The sequence below is a fragment of the Monodelphis domestica genome, chromosome 3 (assembly GCF_027887165.1).
Source record: "Monodelphis domestica isolate mMonDom1 chromosome 3, mMonDom1.pri, whole genome shotgun sequence".
In the NCBI taxonomy this organism is placed as follows: Eukaryota; Metazoa; Chordata; class Mammalia; order Didelphimorphia; family Didelphidae; genus Monodelphis; species Monodelphis domestica.
In genome coordinates, this window is record NC_077229.1 from 357,347,987 (window position 1) to 357,365,286 (window position 17,300).

Consider the following 17,300-nt stretch of genomic DNA (forward strand, 5'->3'; position numbering starts at 1 on the left):
TGAATAGAATCGACATTATGGATATCAATATTGAATAAAAATTAGTCTCTTCATGAGATTGACCATAGCTTGCTGAGTAATTAAAATATTTTCACTAACAGTAATTCTAAAGGTATTTTTTCTCTCAAAAAAGCTCATTCTTAAAGTTTTAAAGAAAATGAAACCAAGCTAATAAGAAATCAACTTTATAATATATAAAACAAAATTTGTGTACCTAAGTAAAGATTGCCAATATCACAATACATTCTGCAAAATTTAGATTTTAATTCTTTAATTCATTAATCATATTATAAAAATAATTAAAACACTTCCTAATTTCTTTTAAATATCTAGTGAAACATTTTTCTCATTTAAGATTCATACAAAGAAGAAATATGTCTAAATCAACAAGACCATTTGTGATGTATTTGTGGGAGATGGAGTGAGGAGCTATTTCATGATGAATTGTTGTCAATTATCAATATTAAATATAAATTTATACCACTAAGAAAATTTAAATTAGAATACTTATTCTAAATATAACAAATATAAAATTAAGTAAATTTCTCAAGCATCTATAATTTCCAACTGTAGAACTTGAATTTTAACTCAGTGACCCTTATTCATTTTTATCAAAGATTTTAAGGCTTCTATGTCAATAGTTTCCAAACTGTTACAATTCTTCACTCAGTCAATTTTTTAACCAACTCCTAATATATACACATTTATTTTTATAAATATTTATATCACTACTGTATTGCAATTTTAATATATTATAAAATATAAAAATATCTTTTATAAAAAGAGGAATCAGAAATGAATGATATTTTACCAAAAATATCATGAGGAAATCTCCATAATTTATTTTGAAAGGAATTCATATGATTAGGCAAAACTTTATAAAAACCATTTTAGTTGCATTTTCATTGTTGAGAAACTTCTTTATATTCTGTAGTATTTCAATAATTTTATAATTGCTCTCCCTATACTTCTTCTCCAATCAATTATTCAGTCAACAAGCATTTGTTATGTGCTAGTTACTGAGGATAGAAAGCAAAGAATGAAAAAATTCCTACACATAAGGAGATTGCATTCTAAATGAATAGAAAAGAATTACGGATATGAATTTAGACTATAATTATGAAGAAAAAATACAAATTTGAATAGGGGTTAAATACAAAGTAGTTTGGTAGGAAAGATTCTAGCACATTCAGGTTAGGAAAGATTTTATTTATAGAATGTTGTTTGAGTAGCAGATTTTATAGTAATCTCAGATTGTATGAGGTAAAAGAAAGGAAAGAATGCAAATCAATTATAGGAGATGTCTGGTACAGATGAAAATAGAAAAGGAAACAGATGCCAGAGATGAAGGGAGAAATGGCTAGATTTGCAACTGAATGGACATATGAGTAAGCAGCACTAATGATTCAAAGATAGCATGAAAGTTGTGAACTAATTTACTCATTCAACAGCTAATTTTGAGGGAAATCATGTAAAGAGGTCTTCCTGCCACTAATTGGTGGTAATGTGTTAGCCAATTTCAGAAAACTTGGGGGAGAGAAAGGAAGATATGAATTTTATCAATGATATCTACACACATGCTGCTTTAAGTGTCTGAGTATCAGTTAGGTTATAATTGCTCTCAAGGTCATATCCATGCTCATAATTAGAGTTTTCATTGACTTATATAGGAAAATTGGAACATAGGGAGATAAGAGTAGATGTGAGTCTATTGGAGAAAAGATTAATGATTGATTATCATGGGAAAAATGTTTCCTGTGAAAGGATTAAATTGGTTTTTGACTAAATAAGAGATTTATAAATTCAATGTTTTCATTTCTGAATTCAAAATATTATCCCTAAGCCATAAAAATTTTAGCAGCTTTTATTTGTAACAAAGAAGAGAAAGAGTTGAAGTATGAAATGAAGGAGGGAGAGGTAATGAGTTGACTAGCCCACCCTAAGTGCTGATCCAATGAAACTGAGCTTGCTCCTCAAACAAAGTTCCAATCTCCATGTGGAAGTCCAAGTCACTCACCAGCAAGCCAATGCAAGAACCAAAGAAAGAGTTTCTCCACAGAACTCACCCTAAAGGGAGTGTCCCACCAAAGTGCCAAAGGGAAGAGAGGGTCTCCTCATAGAGCCACCAAGGCAGTAATCTTTCCAAGCTAGATGTCCCAAGGAGAAGTCCAAAGGAGAAAAGCCCAAGAAGTCATCCTCCGAAGAAGTTCAAAGGATATCTGTCTAGGACAGGAAGTTCCAGACTTTTTATAGTACTTTTTCCAAGTCACTTCCTGTCCCTTCCCCTCTTCACAGGGGCCAATCACTGATTCCAAATTATCTATCACTGCCCAGGGGAACAGTGCCTATGGGTTGCAGCTCTCATCCTCTAATGATATAAACTCTTATGGAAGGATTCACAAGTTTCTGGCTGATTGAATTAAAAGGGTGGAGCTCTCTAAATAAGTGACTTGTGAATTATCTTACTTGATGGCTAAAAAAGCATTAAGTAGGACTTTCTTGATTTATTAACTCAAAATAGACAAAGAAAATAAAGAATTCACTTTGATGCATGTCTTCATTATGTTTGTTCATACAATCCATAGATATTCTCTTTGGAAAACATTTTCTAGACAAAACTTTTTCAGATACAAACAGAATATGAAGTACTCCCTCCTCCCCAAGTTTAGTATTTTCACTATAAGCCATATTCATATCTTAATAAGTGATTTACTTACACAATTATTGAATGTCATTTTAACCACATATTTTATGAAATTTAATAATTATTGTGCTTAGTCACAGATGTGACATTACTTTTCAAAAACTATGCAAAATAAAATATGGAAACAGTTATTGCTATTTCATTTAAATACATTTAAATAAGTAAATAAAATAATAACAATAGTTGTATTGAATTAAATTATTTAACAATTAAGTAATATATCCTATTTTGCCCATTTTTCAGGTCTTTTGAAAGCAGAAGACATTTGTCACTCTGTGTGTCAGAGAGATAGAAAGAGAGAAAACAAAAAGAAATACTGAAATTGATACCCTGTCAATACTGTGCATAATGAGGACTTGTTCCTGTCTGTCATTATTTCTTTGGACATATATGTTTCAAGTGGTTGAATCTACACAACTACAAGAAAAAATGAGTAGATATTTACAAAAAGGAAAAATACTCAGTCTCTCAGAAGATAATGGGAAAATGCTACATCGCACCAAGCGTGGTTGGATGTGGAATCAGTTTTTTTTGCTTGAGGAATATACTGGTACAGACACTCAGTATGTGGGCAAGGTAAGCATTTTTTAAAGATCACAAATGAAGAAATTGAATCAGAGATTAGTTCTGTCTCTGCTTAATGTTTTCAGATTGTGTTCATCCTAGGGCAGTATTTAAAAAAGCAATATTTGATGATATCCTTGGGTTAATATAAAATATTCTTATCATTTTAATTCAGATGTATAGGCACCACAAGAAAACAAATCTTTCAAATAATATTTGCAGTAATGTATCAAATGCAAAAGAAATATATCATAGGAACAAGACCACTCCCCCACAGAGTAGCAATATCATTAATTTGGACCCTACTGACATACATTTCTCTTTGATGTGGACAAGGAATACTTCATGTCAAAGGCCTTCCTGCTTGGATACTCATCTCTGCAGTAATGGCAAAGCAAAAAATAGGTTATTTTGACACTTTAGCACAACTATTCTAAACAACTTTATCTCTCAGTAGTTGATGGGATGAATCTAGTATAAGCAAACATTGTAATATTATATTATTGTAGAAGCAGCAACAGTGGCTTCCAGGTCAATTAAGAAAAGAAAACAGCTGTATCAGTATTTTTCTCCTCAACGTGGAGTTTTTGCAAAGGACTTTTGTCTCTTTAGACAATGTTTATGATCTCAGAATTAAGTGGAATATTTTCTTTAGCCTTTACCTTCAGTTTAAAAAAACACCCTAATTATCTTTTATATGTTCATTTATTGGATCAATCTAGCCTTTCTTTTTTCTTATTCTGAATAGTTACATTTATTTCTTTTTTTCTTATTTATAGTCCATCAATTTCTCAGGATTTGATGAAAAGAAAAGCCTAAATACCAAACTAAGTTTAAAAATGCATGAATGGATTGTGTATGAGCCTATCACTGCTTCCTTCTGATTTTCTTCTTTTTTTCCCCTAAAACCCTTACCTTCTACCTTGGAATCAATACTATTTATTGATTCCAAGGCAGAAGAGCAGTAAGGCTAGGCAATTGGGATTAAGTGACTTACCCTTGGTCACAAAACTAGGAAGTGTCTGAGGCTAGATTTGAACCTAGGATCTCCCATTTCTAGTCCTAGTTCTCAAACCACTGAGCCCCCCCAGCTGCCCCACTTCTGATTTACTAGTAATGGCACCATAACAACCTCAATCATTTCCTGAAATCTTGAAAGTCACATTTAACTCTGTCTCCTTCATCATCATCATCATCATCATCATCATCATCTCATCATTCACTTGTAATTCTATATAAAGTTAAGACACAAATTCAATTTGAAGGACACCAGCAACTGTGGAGATTTCATGTGGCATATTGTGCCTGAAATATTGTTAAATAAAGATTGTGCCTCTATGATGTGGTTCTAAGGAAGGCAGATATTTCAGGTAACAGGAAATAGACAGTGTAATAGCCCAGAGAGAGAAGATGGAGTGTCATGTCTGAGAAAGGGAAAATCAATTTTCCTATATTATAGACCATGGAGAGAGTGATATACATTTATATTTGGGGATCCAGTTGTGTAGGACTTAACTTCAGAAGATTTTTGTTTCTTCTAGTCAATAGGAAGCCATTGTATTTTCTTGAGTAGAAAGAATACATGGTCAGATCTGTGCTCCAGGAAATCACATTGATATAATCATGTCTAATGGACAGAAATGGAGAGAGACTCCCTTGGGCAAAGTGAGTGAGTCCCATTGGAGAAGTGCCCCCACCATCAAATTAACAGTCTCCTTTTTCAAATACTCCAAAGGAAATATTTATTAGTGTTATTTTGATTTATTTTAGAGAAGATAAAATATTGACCCAATAGTTATTATATTGCCAATTGTACTCTGCCAAGCTCCAGCCTTGGATCATTTTCACTATTTATTCCCTTAACTTCTACACATCAATATAATACAACATCAATTGGGTCCTCACTGCTGCTGGATATTATTTCTTTTACAACTCTTTTATCCACTAACTTTTATTTTCTCCACAGTGGCTATTTCATACTTTTTCTTCCCTTCTCAAATTCCCAATGGATCTCCTTCTCCCCAACCCACTAAACTGAGAACTTTTCCTCATATTTTGCTGAAAAAACAAGTATTGACAGAGAGCCTTGTCCTGGATTCTTATTATTCCCTCCAATCTGTACTACTTCTCTTGGTGATCTCATCAGATCATATGAGTTCAGCCATAATTCTCAACCTAATGATTCCCAAATATATTTATCCATTCCTAATTTCTCTATTGACCTCCAAACTTGAATATATAGTGAAATTTCACACATCTTAAACTGTAGACATTTTAATTTCAATATATCTAGAATTTAGGTTGAACTTTTTTTCCTAAAGATTACTTGCTCCCAAACTTCCCTATTACTGTCTAGGTAATTAATATATTTTTATTTCCACAGGCTTGCAACATTTTTATCATTCACAAGTTTTCATTATTCATCTCACCACTGCATTCCCTACTTAATCTTTTGCCAAGCCCTATTAATTTCACTTTTATTAATATATGGATATACCATCTTATCTCTTCTCATATTGCTGCTACCCTGGTGCAGGCATTCATGTTTGATATATTTCAATACTCTACTGACTAGTTCCCCTGCCATAAGTCTACTCCCTCAAATCAATCATTCACCCACCACTGATTTTTCTATAGTACAGGTCTACCATGTCACTCCTTACACATTAAACTCGAGTCTCTCCCTATCACTTACAAAATCAAATAAAAAACCTCTTATTAGCATTCAAAATCTTTAATTTCACCACCTAAAACTTTTCATTCTATTTATACCTTATACTTACCATTCTTGTACCCTTTGATTGAGGGATATAAGTCTCCTTGCTGTTGTTGAAATAAGACTCTTCATCTCTCAGCTTGGGACATTTTCTGTATTTGTCCCAAAGGCTTGAAATCCTCTCCCTCTTTATTTACACCTACTGGTTTCCTTGGCTTCCTTCATGTTCCAGCTGTGCTTAAAATTTATTAGCAGAAACACCAATAAAGGAAACAAGGTCTCCAAGCCAATAAAAAATAGGTTTATTGAGAGAGGGTCAGTCTCACAATAAAGCCAGACTCTGGTCAAGACCAAGACCAAAGACCCTAGGCTTTAGGAGATGGCCTTTCTTATGCATTGAAATCTGAATGCACAGTGTCAGATTGAAGACAGAAAATACAGTTAAAATTAAGATAGGATAAAAATAAATCTTCCACATGGGCAGGTCTTAATTAGCAATGCAAGTACTGAATAAACTGGAAAGTACAGAACTCATCACTATGGGTGGTAACTAATATCTATTATTATTACTGACCTTTCCAAGGCCTCTGCAATAAGGGGTCAGTGTCTGATATTTTCTGCTGACAATTTCTATTAAGTCAGGAGTCAGCTGCTATATGACTAACATAAGACATAAGTCATTGCACTTAGCACATACTCCTGATTGAATATCTTAAGTTAGGCACCCAAAGGCAGCCCTCCACCTCCTTACTATCTTATGTTGTACATGCATCAGGGTGTGGTGGGCTTGGTAGAAACTTTGGGGTTACATGGTTAAGGTCAAAATGCCTGTCAGCGTGATTTAATACCACATTTAGCTGTATTTTTCTTAGCTAATACTTATAATTCATACAAAGCAAACTATATTATTTGTGTTACAATCATAAAGGCTATAATTATATTATAATCATAAAAGTAGGTATTGGGTTTCACATTCACACAACTAAGATTTCACAGTATCTTTCTCCATACCACTTAATTCTACTGTCTTCCTTCTAATGATTATTTCCTATCTATACTGCAAATATTTTAAAATTATTTATTTGTTTTCAGGTTGTTTCATTAAATTATGAGCTTCTTAATTATGCCAACAGTTTTTTAAACATTATGTATATTCCCCATGATTAGCACAGTGTGTAGCACATAGTAGGTATTTAATAAATGCATTGTGATTCATAGGTATGTGATAAATATTGAGTCAACTAAATATATATATTTTAGGAAGAAAAAAAAAGTTGACTGCCTAAGTGACATTGAGGATTTTTACTGAGAACTTTGTTTAGATATTTCATAAAGAACTTTAATTTATAGAAAATAAGGAGTTATTTTTGAAAATAAGAGAATGATATATTAAACATGATATTTTCAGATGGTTATATGATTTTATTATTCAGGATGCATTTAAAGGAGAAAGTACACTGGGGAGTAAAATATTTGATAAAATTCAGGTTAAGTAGTACATTATGAAAAAAGAAATATCATACAATATATGACTAGGAAGATTTTAATTTTCTAAGTAATGACCTGAAATCTCATATAAGTAGATCTTTGATATTATAAAAAATAAGAATGGGCAAGGGACATGAATCGGCAATTTTCAGTCAAAGAAATCAAAAGCATTAATAAGCACATGAAAAAGTGTTCTAAATCTCTTATCATCAGAGAGATGCAAATCAAAATGACTCTGAGATATCACCTCACACTGAGCAGATTGGCTAACATGACAGCAACAGAAAGTAATGAATGCTGGAGGGGATGTGGCAAAGTTGGGACATTAATGCATTGCTGATGGAGCTGTGAATTCATCCAACCATTCTGAAAGGCAATTTGGAACTATGCCCAAAGGGTGGTAAAAGACTGTCTGCCCTTTGATCCAGCCATAGCACAGTTGGTTTTGTACCCCAAAGAGATAATAAGGAAAAAGACTTGTACAAGAATATTCATAGATGCTCTCTGTGGTGGCAAAAATTTGGAAAATGAGAGGATGCCTTTCAATAGGGGAATGGCTGAACAAATTGTGGTATATGTTGATGATTAAATACTATTGTGCTCAAAGCAATAATAAAGTGGAGAAATTCCATAGGAACTGGAATGACCTCCAGGAAGTGATGCAGAAGGAAAGGAGCAGAGCCAGGAGAACATTGTACACAGAGACTGATACACTGTGGTACAATCGAATGTAAAGGACTGCTCCATTAGTGGCAATGCAGTGATCCTGAACAACCCAAAGGGAATTTGAGAAAGAACACTATCCACATTCAGAGGAAAAACTTTGGGAGTAAAAACACCAAAGAAAAAAAAAACTGCTTGATTCCATGGGTCGAAGGGGATATGATTGGGGATGTAGACTCTGAATGAACATTCTAGTGCAAATAGCAACAATATGGAAATGGATTCTGATCAAAGACACATGTAATACCAAGTGGAATTGTGCATCAGTTGTGGGAGTTGAGGGAGGAATAGCAAATGATTTTTGTAACCAGGGCATGATGTTCAAAATTGACCAAATTAAAAAAATTAAGAAGATTAATAAACCCTACATTGAACACCTAATAATAATATTAGGTAATATATAGTGTTTACTCTGTGCCACCTGCTGTTAGTACTTTATGATTACACTGGATCATTGAAGGAAGACTTAAATAAAAGCCTTGGATTAGAATTAGGATTAGAAACAATAGATTCTATTCTGCATCATTGATAGACATATCCATTTGGCAAAAGTTGCAGATGCAATGATATTTTGGAGAGCTGGAATAATTAAAGTTTCCCAATAGTCACAACAATTGTTATCTATCCTCTCCAACACAGATAGGAACTCATAGTTAAATTAATTCAAGCTAGATAGTAATCAATAAAATAATATTAAAATAAGTAGCATACCTGTTTATATAGTTCTTAACATAGTGCCTAAATATTGTAGGAGCTCAATAAATGCTTATCTAATGAATATTCTTGCTGCAGGAAAAGATAGTTCTTGAAGAAAGAAAAGATAGTTCTTGAAGAAAGATATTTCTTTTCTTGAATACACTAAGTAGATCTAATTCCTAACTAATCCTAAAAGTAAGCTGTAACTGATCACGTGTAAAACTGTTACTAATAATTGGCTGCACTTTGGTTATTTATCTTTCATTGCATTTTCTGAAAGCATATAGTGTGAGCATGTAGACTTCCTTGCAAGAACCAAAATACAGGCAGAGATATAAGAAACAATGTACTACCTCCACATTCAGGAAATGTTAAGGGATTTAGAGAATCTTATTTTCAAATACCAGTTCAATTAGTATTGGAATTTAGAATAAAATGAGATTTTACATAATATTGTGTGGGAAAAATGATTACTTTCAAAAATGGTAACTTCAAGTCTGTGTGCCAATTTCAGCCTCTGGAGTAGGATGAATTAGTAAAGATTATAACACAGTGATTAACAAGTAGCAATATTGCACAACACTTAAAGGAGAATCTGGTTTATAATTAGATTGCATGATAAAAACTGTTTGACAAATCACTCTTAATAGTCAAGTCAATCTCTAGCCAATGCAAAAGAATCTGGATTTCCTTAGTGTACTGGGAATATACTGAAGTGCTTGGATGGAGAAAAGTAGCTTCTGACTCTTGGATACCCTTAGATAGCTTCTATATATCAATAGTTTCTGAAATGAAAAACTGAAAAAAATGTGTGACAGAAATTTAGGGGAGAAAAAAGATCATTAAATTTTCCTAATATTATTGATTGTGAAGATGACTGGTATTATTGATATAATGAAAAATACTTTTAGAATTTGTTACAGTGGTGTTTATGAATGTGCAATATTTAGAGACTATATATACATATATGTATGTATAAACACAGATTACATATGTAAAATCTCTATGAATTATTATTTTTAATTGACCTACCACAAGAAATAATAGCACAAAGTCTGTAATGTGAAGACTAAGATTGGAATTTTTCTTGAGCTGTGATTTCTGTACAGTGGGCATGGCCTATATTCACAATGCTTTTTTAAAGTTAGAATAGGAATGGAAAACTGGAAAGGGAGTCTGAGTGATCAATAATAGAATTAGGAATATCCTCAGTACTTTCTACCTGTTAACTTGGGGAGACAAAGTCTTAATTTAATCTGTGTATATGCCAAATTCATATAAATATAAAGATGGATGGATATATGGATCGTGAATATAGTACAGACAAATAGATATAAATAACTTCTAGATAAATATATATATATATGTAGATAGGTAATAGCTAAATTAAAAGGTAGATAATAGATGGATTAATAGATAACATACCTTTTTTAATCTTACATATTTTTAGAAGAAATGCAGTAATGAATAGCCCTCAAAATCTTACATCTTCAGTCAACAAGTATTTTTAAACACTATATATCAGAGTATAAAGGAAATTTAATCCCTCCTCTTCCCAGGGTTGCATAGGTGACATCATCTCTTATCAACTACCATCATACCTGGTATAAGTCTTAACTTGACCTGGAGGCAAGGATTGTGTGAAAGAAATCATTGAGTGGATTGGATTATGAGGATAGAATGGTAGCCTGGAAAAGGCAGCAATAGAGTCAAGAAATCATGAGATGAGGACAGGGAGAATGTCCCCCACACTGCTCTCTGGACTAACCCTTGGTAGGCCTAGGCAAAATAGAAAGCCATCCAAGATATAATGTGTGAGAGTTAGTGGGAAGAGATAAGGTTTGATAAACTGAGACCAAAGGGGACTTTTGTGCTCTTCTCCTCCATGTTTCTTATTTCCTGGATTTCCCTGTGAGCGTGGCTAGGGAGCCCTAATGGGAGTCACAAAATAACATGCTAAGTGGAGGAGCAAAGAAAGTAACTTATGTAGCTCTCTCCTATTTTTCCATCTTTTACCCCAACTACTTTTAATTTAATAAAATTATTAATTTATGGCCAGACTAATAATTTTCCCTCTTACACTAGGAATTTGCTTAGTATTGGCAATAAAAAGAAAGACAAAAACAAAGAAACCAATAAAAAAGCTTGAGGTAATTACATTATAATGGTGAAGACAACATACAAACAATAATGTGAAAACAGGAATTAGACAAGTTAAATTTTAGGTAATCTGAGAATGAAAATATGAAGGTTGAGGAGAATGACGAAATTCTTCTCTATCATTTGTAATGCCGAAACAAAAATAACAACAACCACAACAACAAAAAAAACTCTTGTAGGAGAACAATTCTAACTTCTGGATCCCTGGTGCACAAAGGAATGTTATGAAAGTGTAAGAGTAAGGAAGAAAATAAGAGAATTATTTTCTATTTCATTACTTGAAATAGACCATAATTGATGTTTCCAGTTAAAATATATCTTTAAGATTACTGCAACTGCCCATTATTAACTCTCTTAAAAAATCTGTCTATGACTTCCGGTTAAGATGGCGGCTTAGAGAAAGCTAAAGTTCAGATCTCCGGAAAACCCTTCCTGATGGATATCAAACTATAAGCTCCTAAGGCGCCGAAATTCAAAACAATCAACAGCACAGACCCTGGGAACCCTCCTCCTGGACCTAGACCCGGATCAAAAGGTACGGCTCCCCTCAAAAGCCAGAACCCGAGATCACTCGGACCTAAGGGGTAGGAGTGCAGAGTCCAAGGCTCTGGGAAGCCGCAGCCTGGCCCAGCTCAGAGAGCAGGGTTTTCGGAACAACAACCCTCAGGGCCTTCTATCCGAGTCCCAGTGAAAGTCACTGCCTGGAGCAAGACAGCCTCAGGGGCTGGATCCTGCTATCCAAGTCTCAGTGAAAGTCCCTGCACTCGGAGCTTGGGGAAGCTGCAGCCCATCCCCCTGCAGGCCAACGAAACAGCCTCACCACCAGCGATTCTGAAGGCAACTTCCGGAAAGCAACGTGGTCCGACCCTTCCATTCCACTTCCAGTGAGGCATATTCAGTTTAACCCAGGGAAAGCTCATAGAACCGACAAACTGCCCAGGACTAAAGCCTCTGAACACCAGACAGAGATAAGAAAAACTAATCCTCCACATTCAGAGATAGCAAACTCCACAGAAGCACAGAAGCCCCAAAATACCAAGAAAAATAAGAAGAAAGGGGCGACTTTGGACACATTCTATGGAGCCAAAATACAAAATACAGAGCAGATAGAAGAAGATATACAAGAAACTTCTCCAAAATCTTCCAAAGGAAATGGAAACTCTCCACAAACCCATGAAGAATTTGAATAAGAAATGACCAAAAAGATGGAAGCCTTCTGGGAAAAAAAAGTGGGAAATAATGCAAAAGAAATTCATGCATCTACAAAACCAGTTTGACCAAACTGTAAAAGAAAACCAGGCTTTAAAGCAAGAAATAATAAAGCAAAGCCAAAACACCAAGAAATTAGAAGAGAACATAAAATATCTCACCGACAAGGTGATAGATCTGGAAAATAGGGGGAGAAGGGATAATTTAAGAATAATTGGACTCCCAGAAACGCCAGAAATAAACACCAAACTGGACATGGTGATACAAGATATAATCAAAGAAAATTGCCCAGAGATTCTAGAACAAGGGGGCAATACAGCCACTGACAGAGCTCACAGAACACCTTCTACACTAAACCCCCAAAAGACAACTCCCAGGAATGTAATTGCCAAATTCCAAAGCTATCAAACAAAAGAAAAAATCCTACAGGAAGCCATAAAAAGACAATTTAGATATAAGGGAATGCCAATCAGGGTCACACAAGACCTTGCAAGTTCTACTCTGAATGATCGTAAGGCATGGAACATGATCTTCAGAAAGGCAAGAGAGCTGGGTCTCCAACCAAGAATCAGCTACCCAGCAAAACTGACTATATACTTCCAAGGGAAAGTATGGGCATTCAACAAAATAGAAGACTTCCAACTTTTTGCAAAGAAAAGACCAGAGCTCTGTGGAAAGTTTGATACCAAAAATCAAAGAGCAAGGAATAGCTGAAAAGGTAAATATTAAGGAAAGGGGAAAAAAGTTATCTTCTTCTTTTACTCAAACTCTCTTCTATAAGGACTACATTTATACCAATCTATGTATACTAATATGTGGGGAAAATGTAATGTATAAATAGGGGGTAAAGAAAGACCAAATAGAATAATCTTTCTCACACAAAGATTCACATGGGAAGGGGAGGGGAAGAAAACTCCTATAAGAAGGAGAGGAAGAGGGGTGGGTTTACTTAAACCTCAATCTCAGGCAAATCAATTCTGAGAGGGAAAAACATCCAGATCCATTGGGATCTTGAATTCTATCTTACCCAACAAGGGTAAGGAGAAGGGAAAACCAAGGGGGGGAGGGGGAGAGGGAGAACAAAAAGGGAGGGAAAGAGAGGGGGGAGGGGGAGGTAACAAAAAGGGAGGGACTAAAAAGGGAAACATCAAGGGAGGGGACAAGGGGGACTGATTCAAAGTAAATCACTGGACTAAAAGGTAGAGCCAAAGAAGAAAAGGTTAGAATTAGGGAAGGCAATAAAAATGCCAGGGAGTCCACAAATGACAATCATAACTTTGAACGTGAATGGGATGAACTCACCCATAAAACGCAGATGAATTGCAGAATGGATTAGAATCCAAAACCCTACCATATGTTGCCTTCAAGAAACACACATGAGGCGGGTTGACACCCACAAGATCAGAATTAAAGGATGGAGTAAGACCTTCTGGGCCTCAACTGATAGAAAGAAGGCAGGAGTGGTAATCATGATATCTGATAAAGCCAATGCAAAAATAGACCTGATCACAAGGGATAGGGAAGGTAATTATATTTTGTTAAAAGGGACTCTAGACAATGAGGAAATATCATTAATCAACATGTATGCACCAAATAATATAGCACCCAAATTTCTAATGGAGAAACTAGGAGAATTGAAGGAAGAAATAGACAATAAAACCATACTAGTGGGAGACTTAAACCAACCATTATCAAATTTAGATAAATCAAATCAAAAAATAAATAAGAAAGAGGTAAAAGAAGTGAATGAAATCTTAGAAAATTAGAATTAATAGACATATGGAGAAAAATAAATAGGGATAAAAAGGAATATACCTTCTTCTCAGCACCACATGGCACATTCACAAAAATTGACCATACATTAGGTCACAGAAACATAGCACACAAATGCAAAAAAACAGAAATAATGAATGCACCCTTCTCAGATCACAAGGCAATAAAAATAATGATTAGTAATAGTACATGGAAAACCAAATCTAAAACCAATTGGAAATTAAACAATATGATACTCCAAAACCATTTAGTTAAAGAAGAAATCATAGAAACAATTAATAATTTCATCAAGGAAAATGACAATGGCGAAACATCCTTTCAAACCTTTTGGGATGCAGCCAAAGTGTTAATCAGAGGTAAATTCATATCCCTGAATGCTTATATTAACAAACAAGGGAGAGCAGAGATCAATCAATTGGAAATGCAAATGAAAAAACTCGAAAGCGATCAAATTAAAAACCCCCAGCAGAAAACCAAATTAGAAATCCTAAAAATTAAGGGAGAAATTAATAAAATCGAAAGTGATAGAACTATTGATTTAATAAATAAGACAATAAGCTGGTACTTTGAAAAAACAAACACAATAGACAAAGTACTGGTCAATCTAATTAAAAAAAGGAAGGAAGAAAAGCAAATTCACAGCATTAAAGATGAAAAGGGGGACAGCACCTCCAATGAAGATGAAATTAAGGCAATCATTAGAAATTACTTTGCCCAATTATATGGCAACAAATACACCAATTTAGGAGAAATGGATGAATATATACAAAAATACAAACTGCCTAGACTAACAGAAGAGGAAATAGAATCCTTAAATAATCCCATATCAGAAATTGAAATCCAACAAGCCATCAACGAACTTCCTAAGAAAAAATCCCCAGGACCTGATGGATTCACCTGTGAATTCTATCAAACATTCAGAGAACAGTTAATCCCAATACTATACAAACTATTTGACATAATAAGCAAAGAGGGAGTTCTACCAAACTCCTTTTATGACACAAACATGGTACTGATTCCAAAACCAGGCAGGTCAAAAACAGAGAAAGAAAACTATAGGCCAATCTCCCTAATGAATATAGATGCAAAAATCTTAAATAGGATACTAGCAAAAAGACTCCAGCAAGTGATCAGAAGAGTCATCCACCATGATCAAGTAGGATTTATACCAGGGATGCAGGGCTGGTTCAACATTAGGAAAACCATCCACATAATTGACGACTTCAACAAGCAAACTAGCAAGAACCACATGATTATCTCAATAGATGCAGAAAAAGCCTTTGATAAAATACAACACCCATTCCTATTAAAAACACTAGAAAGCATAGGAATAGAAGGGTCATTCCTAAAAGTAATAAACAGTATATATCTAAAACCAACAGCTAATATCATCTGCAATAGGGATAAACTAGATGCATTCCCAATAAGATCAGGAGTGAAACAAGGATGCCCATTATCACCTCTACTATTTGACATTGCACTAGAAACACTAGCAGTAGCAATTAGAGAAGATAAAGGAATTGAAGGCATCAAAATAGGCAAGGAGGAGACCAAGTTATCACTCTTTGTGGATGACATGATTGTCTACTTAAAGAATCCTAGAGATTCAACCAAAAAGCTAATTGAAATAATCAACAACTTTAGCAAAGTTGCAGGATACAAAATAAATCATCAGCTTTTCTATATATCTCCAACACAGCTCAGCAGCAAGAACTAGAAAGAGAAATCCCATTCAAAATCACCTTAGACAAAATAAAATACCTAGGAATCTACCTCCCAAGACAAACACAGGAACTATATGAACACAACTACAAAACACTCGCCACACAACTAAAACTAGACTTGAACAAATGGAAAAACATTAACTGCTCATGGATAGGACGAGCCAATATAATAAAAATGACCATCCTACCCAAACTTATTTATCTATTTAGTGCCATACCCATTGAACTACCAAAATACTTCTTCACTGATTTAGAAAAAACCATAACACAGTTCATTTGGAAGAACAAAAGATCAAGGATATCCAGGGAAATAATGAAAAAAAAAACACATATGATGGGGGCCTTGCAGTCCCTGACCTAAAACTATATTACAAAGCAGCAGTCATCAAAACAATTTGGTACTGGCTAAGAAACAGAAAGGAAGATCAGTGGAATAGACTGGGGGAAAGCGACCTCAGCAAGACAGTATACGATAAACCCAAAGATCCCAGCTTTTGGGACAAAAATCCTCTATTCAATCAAAACTGCTGGGAAAACTGGAAGACAGTGTGGGAGAGACTAGGAATAGATCAACACCTCACACCCTACACCAAGATAAATTCAAAATGGGTGAGTGACTTAAACATAAAGTAGGAAACCATAAGTAAATTGGGTAAACACAGAATAGTATACATGTCAGACCTTTGGGAGGGGAAAGGCTTTAAAACCAAGCAAGATATAGAAAGAATCACAAAATGTAAAATAAATAATTTTGACTACATCAAACTAAAAAGCTTTTGTACAAACAAAACCAATGTAACTAAAATCAGAAGGGAAACAACAAATTGGGAAAAAATCTTCATAGAAACCTCTGACAAAGGTTTAATTACTCATAGTTATAATGAGCTAAATCAATTGTACAAAAAATCAAGCCATTCTCCAATTGATAAATGGGCAAGGGAAATGGATAGGCAGTTCTCAGATAAAGAAATCAAAACTATTAACAAGCACATGAAGAAGTGTTCTAAATCTCTGATAATCAGAGAGATGCAAATCAAAACAACTCTGAGGTATCAGCTCACACCTAGCAGATTGGCTAACATAACAGCAAAGGAAAGTAATGAATGCTGGAGGGGATGTGGCAAAGTAGGGACATTAATTCATTGCTGGTGGAGTTGTGAACTGATCCAACCTTTCTGGAGGGCAATTTGGAACTATGCGTAAAGGGTGATAAAAGAATATCTACCCTTTGACCCAGCCATAGCACTGCTGGGTCTATACCCCAAAGAGATAATGGACACAACGACTTGTACAAAAATATTCATAGCTGCGCTCTTTGTGGTAGCCCAAAACTGGAAAACGAGGGGATGCCCATCAATTGGGGAATGGCTGAACAAACTGTGGTATATGTTGGTGATGGAATACTATTGTGCTAAAAGGAATAACAAAGTGGAGGAGTTCCATGGAGACTGGAACAACCTCCAGGAAGTGATGCAGAGCGAGAGGAGCAGAACCAGGAGAACATTGTACACAGAGACTAATACACTGTGGTATAATCGAACAT

The 17,300-nt window shown here is 34.7% G+C and overlaps 1 protein-coding gene across 2 annotated transcripts in view; it reads left to right on the forward strand.

Moving 5' to 3' along the window:
• CDH9 (cadherin 9) overlaps positions 1-17,300 on the forward strand; it is a 259,796-nt gene that overhangs the window by 93,354 nt on the left and 149,142 nt on the right. The window contains exon 2 of one of the 2 annotated variants that reach the window (XM_001374806.4): positions 2,948-3,280. In XM_001374806.4, the coding sequence (XP_001374843.1) occupies positions 3,053-3,280 (228 nt within the window). In that variant the 5' untranslated portion in view covers positions 2,948-3,052. The remainder of the gene's footprint in view (positions 1-2,947; positions 3,281-17,300) is intronic. The other variant, XM_056824262.1, reaches the window with a different exon arrangement.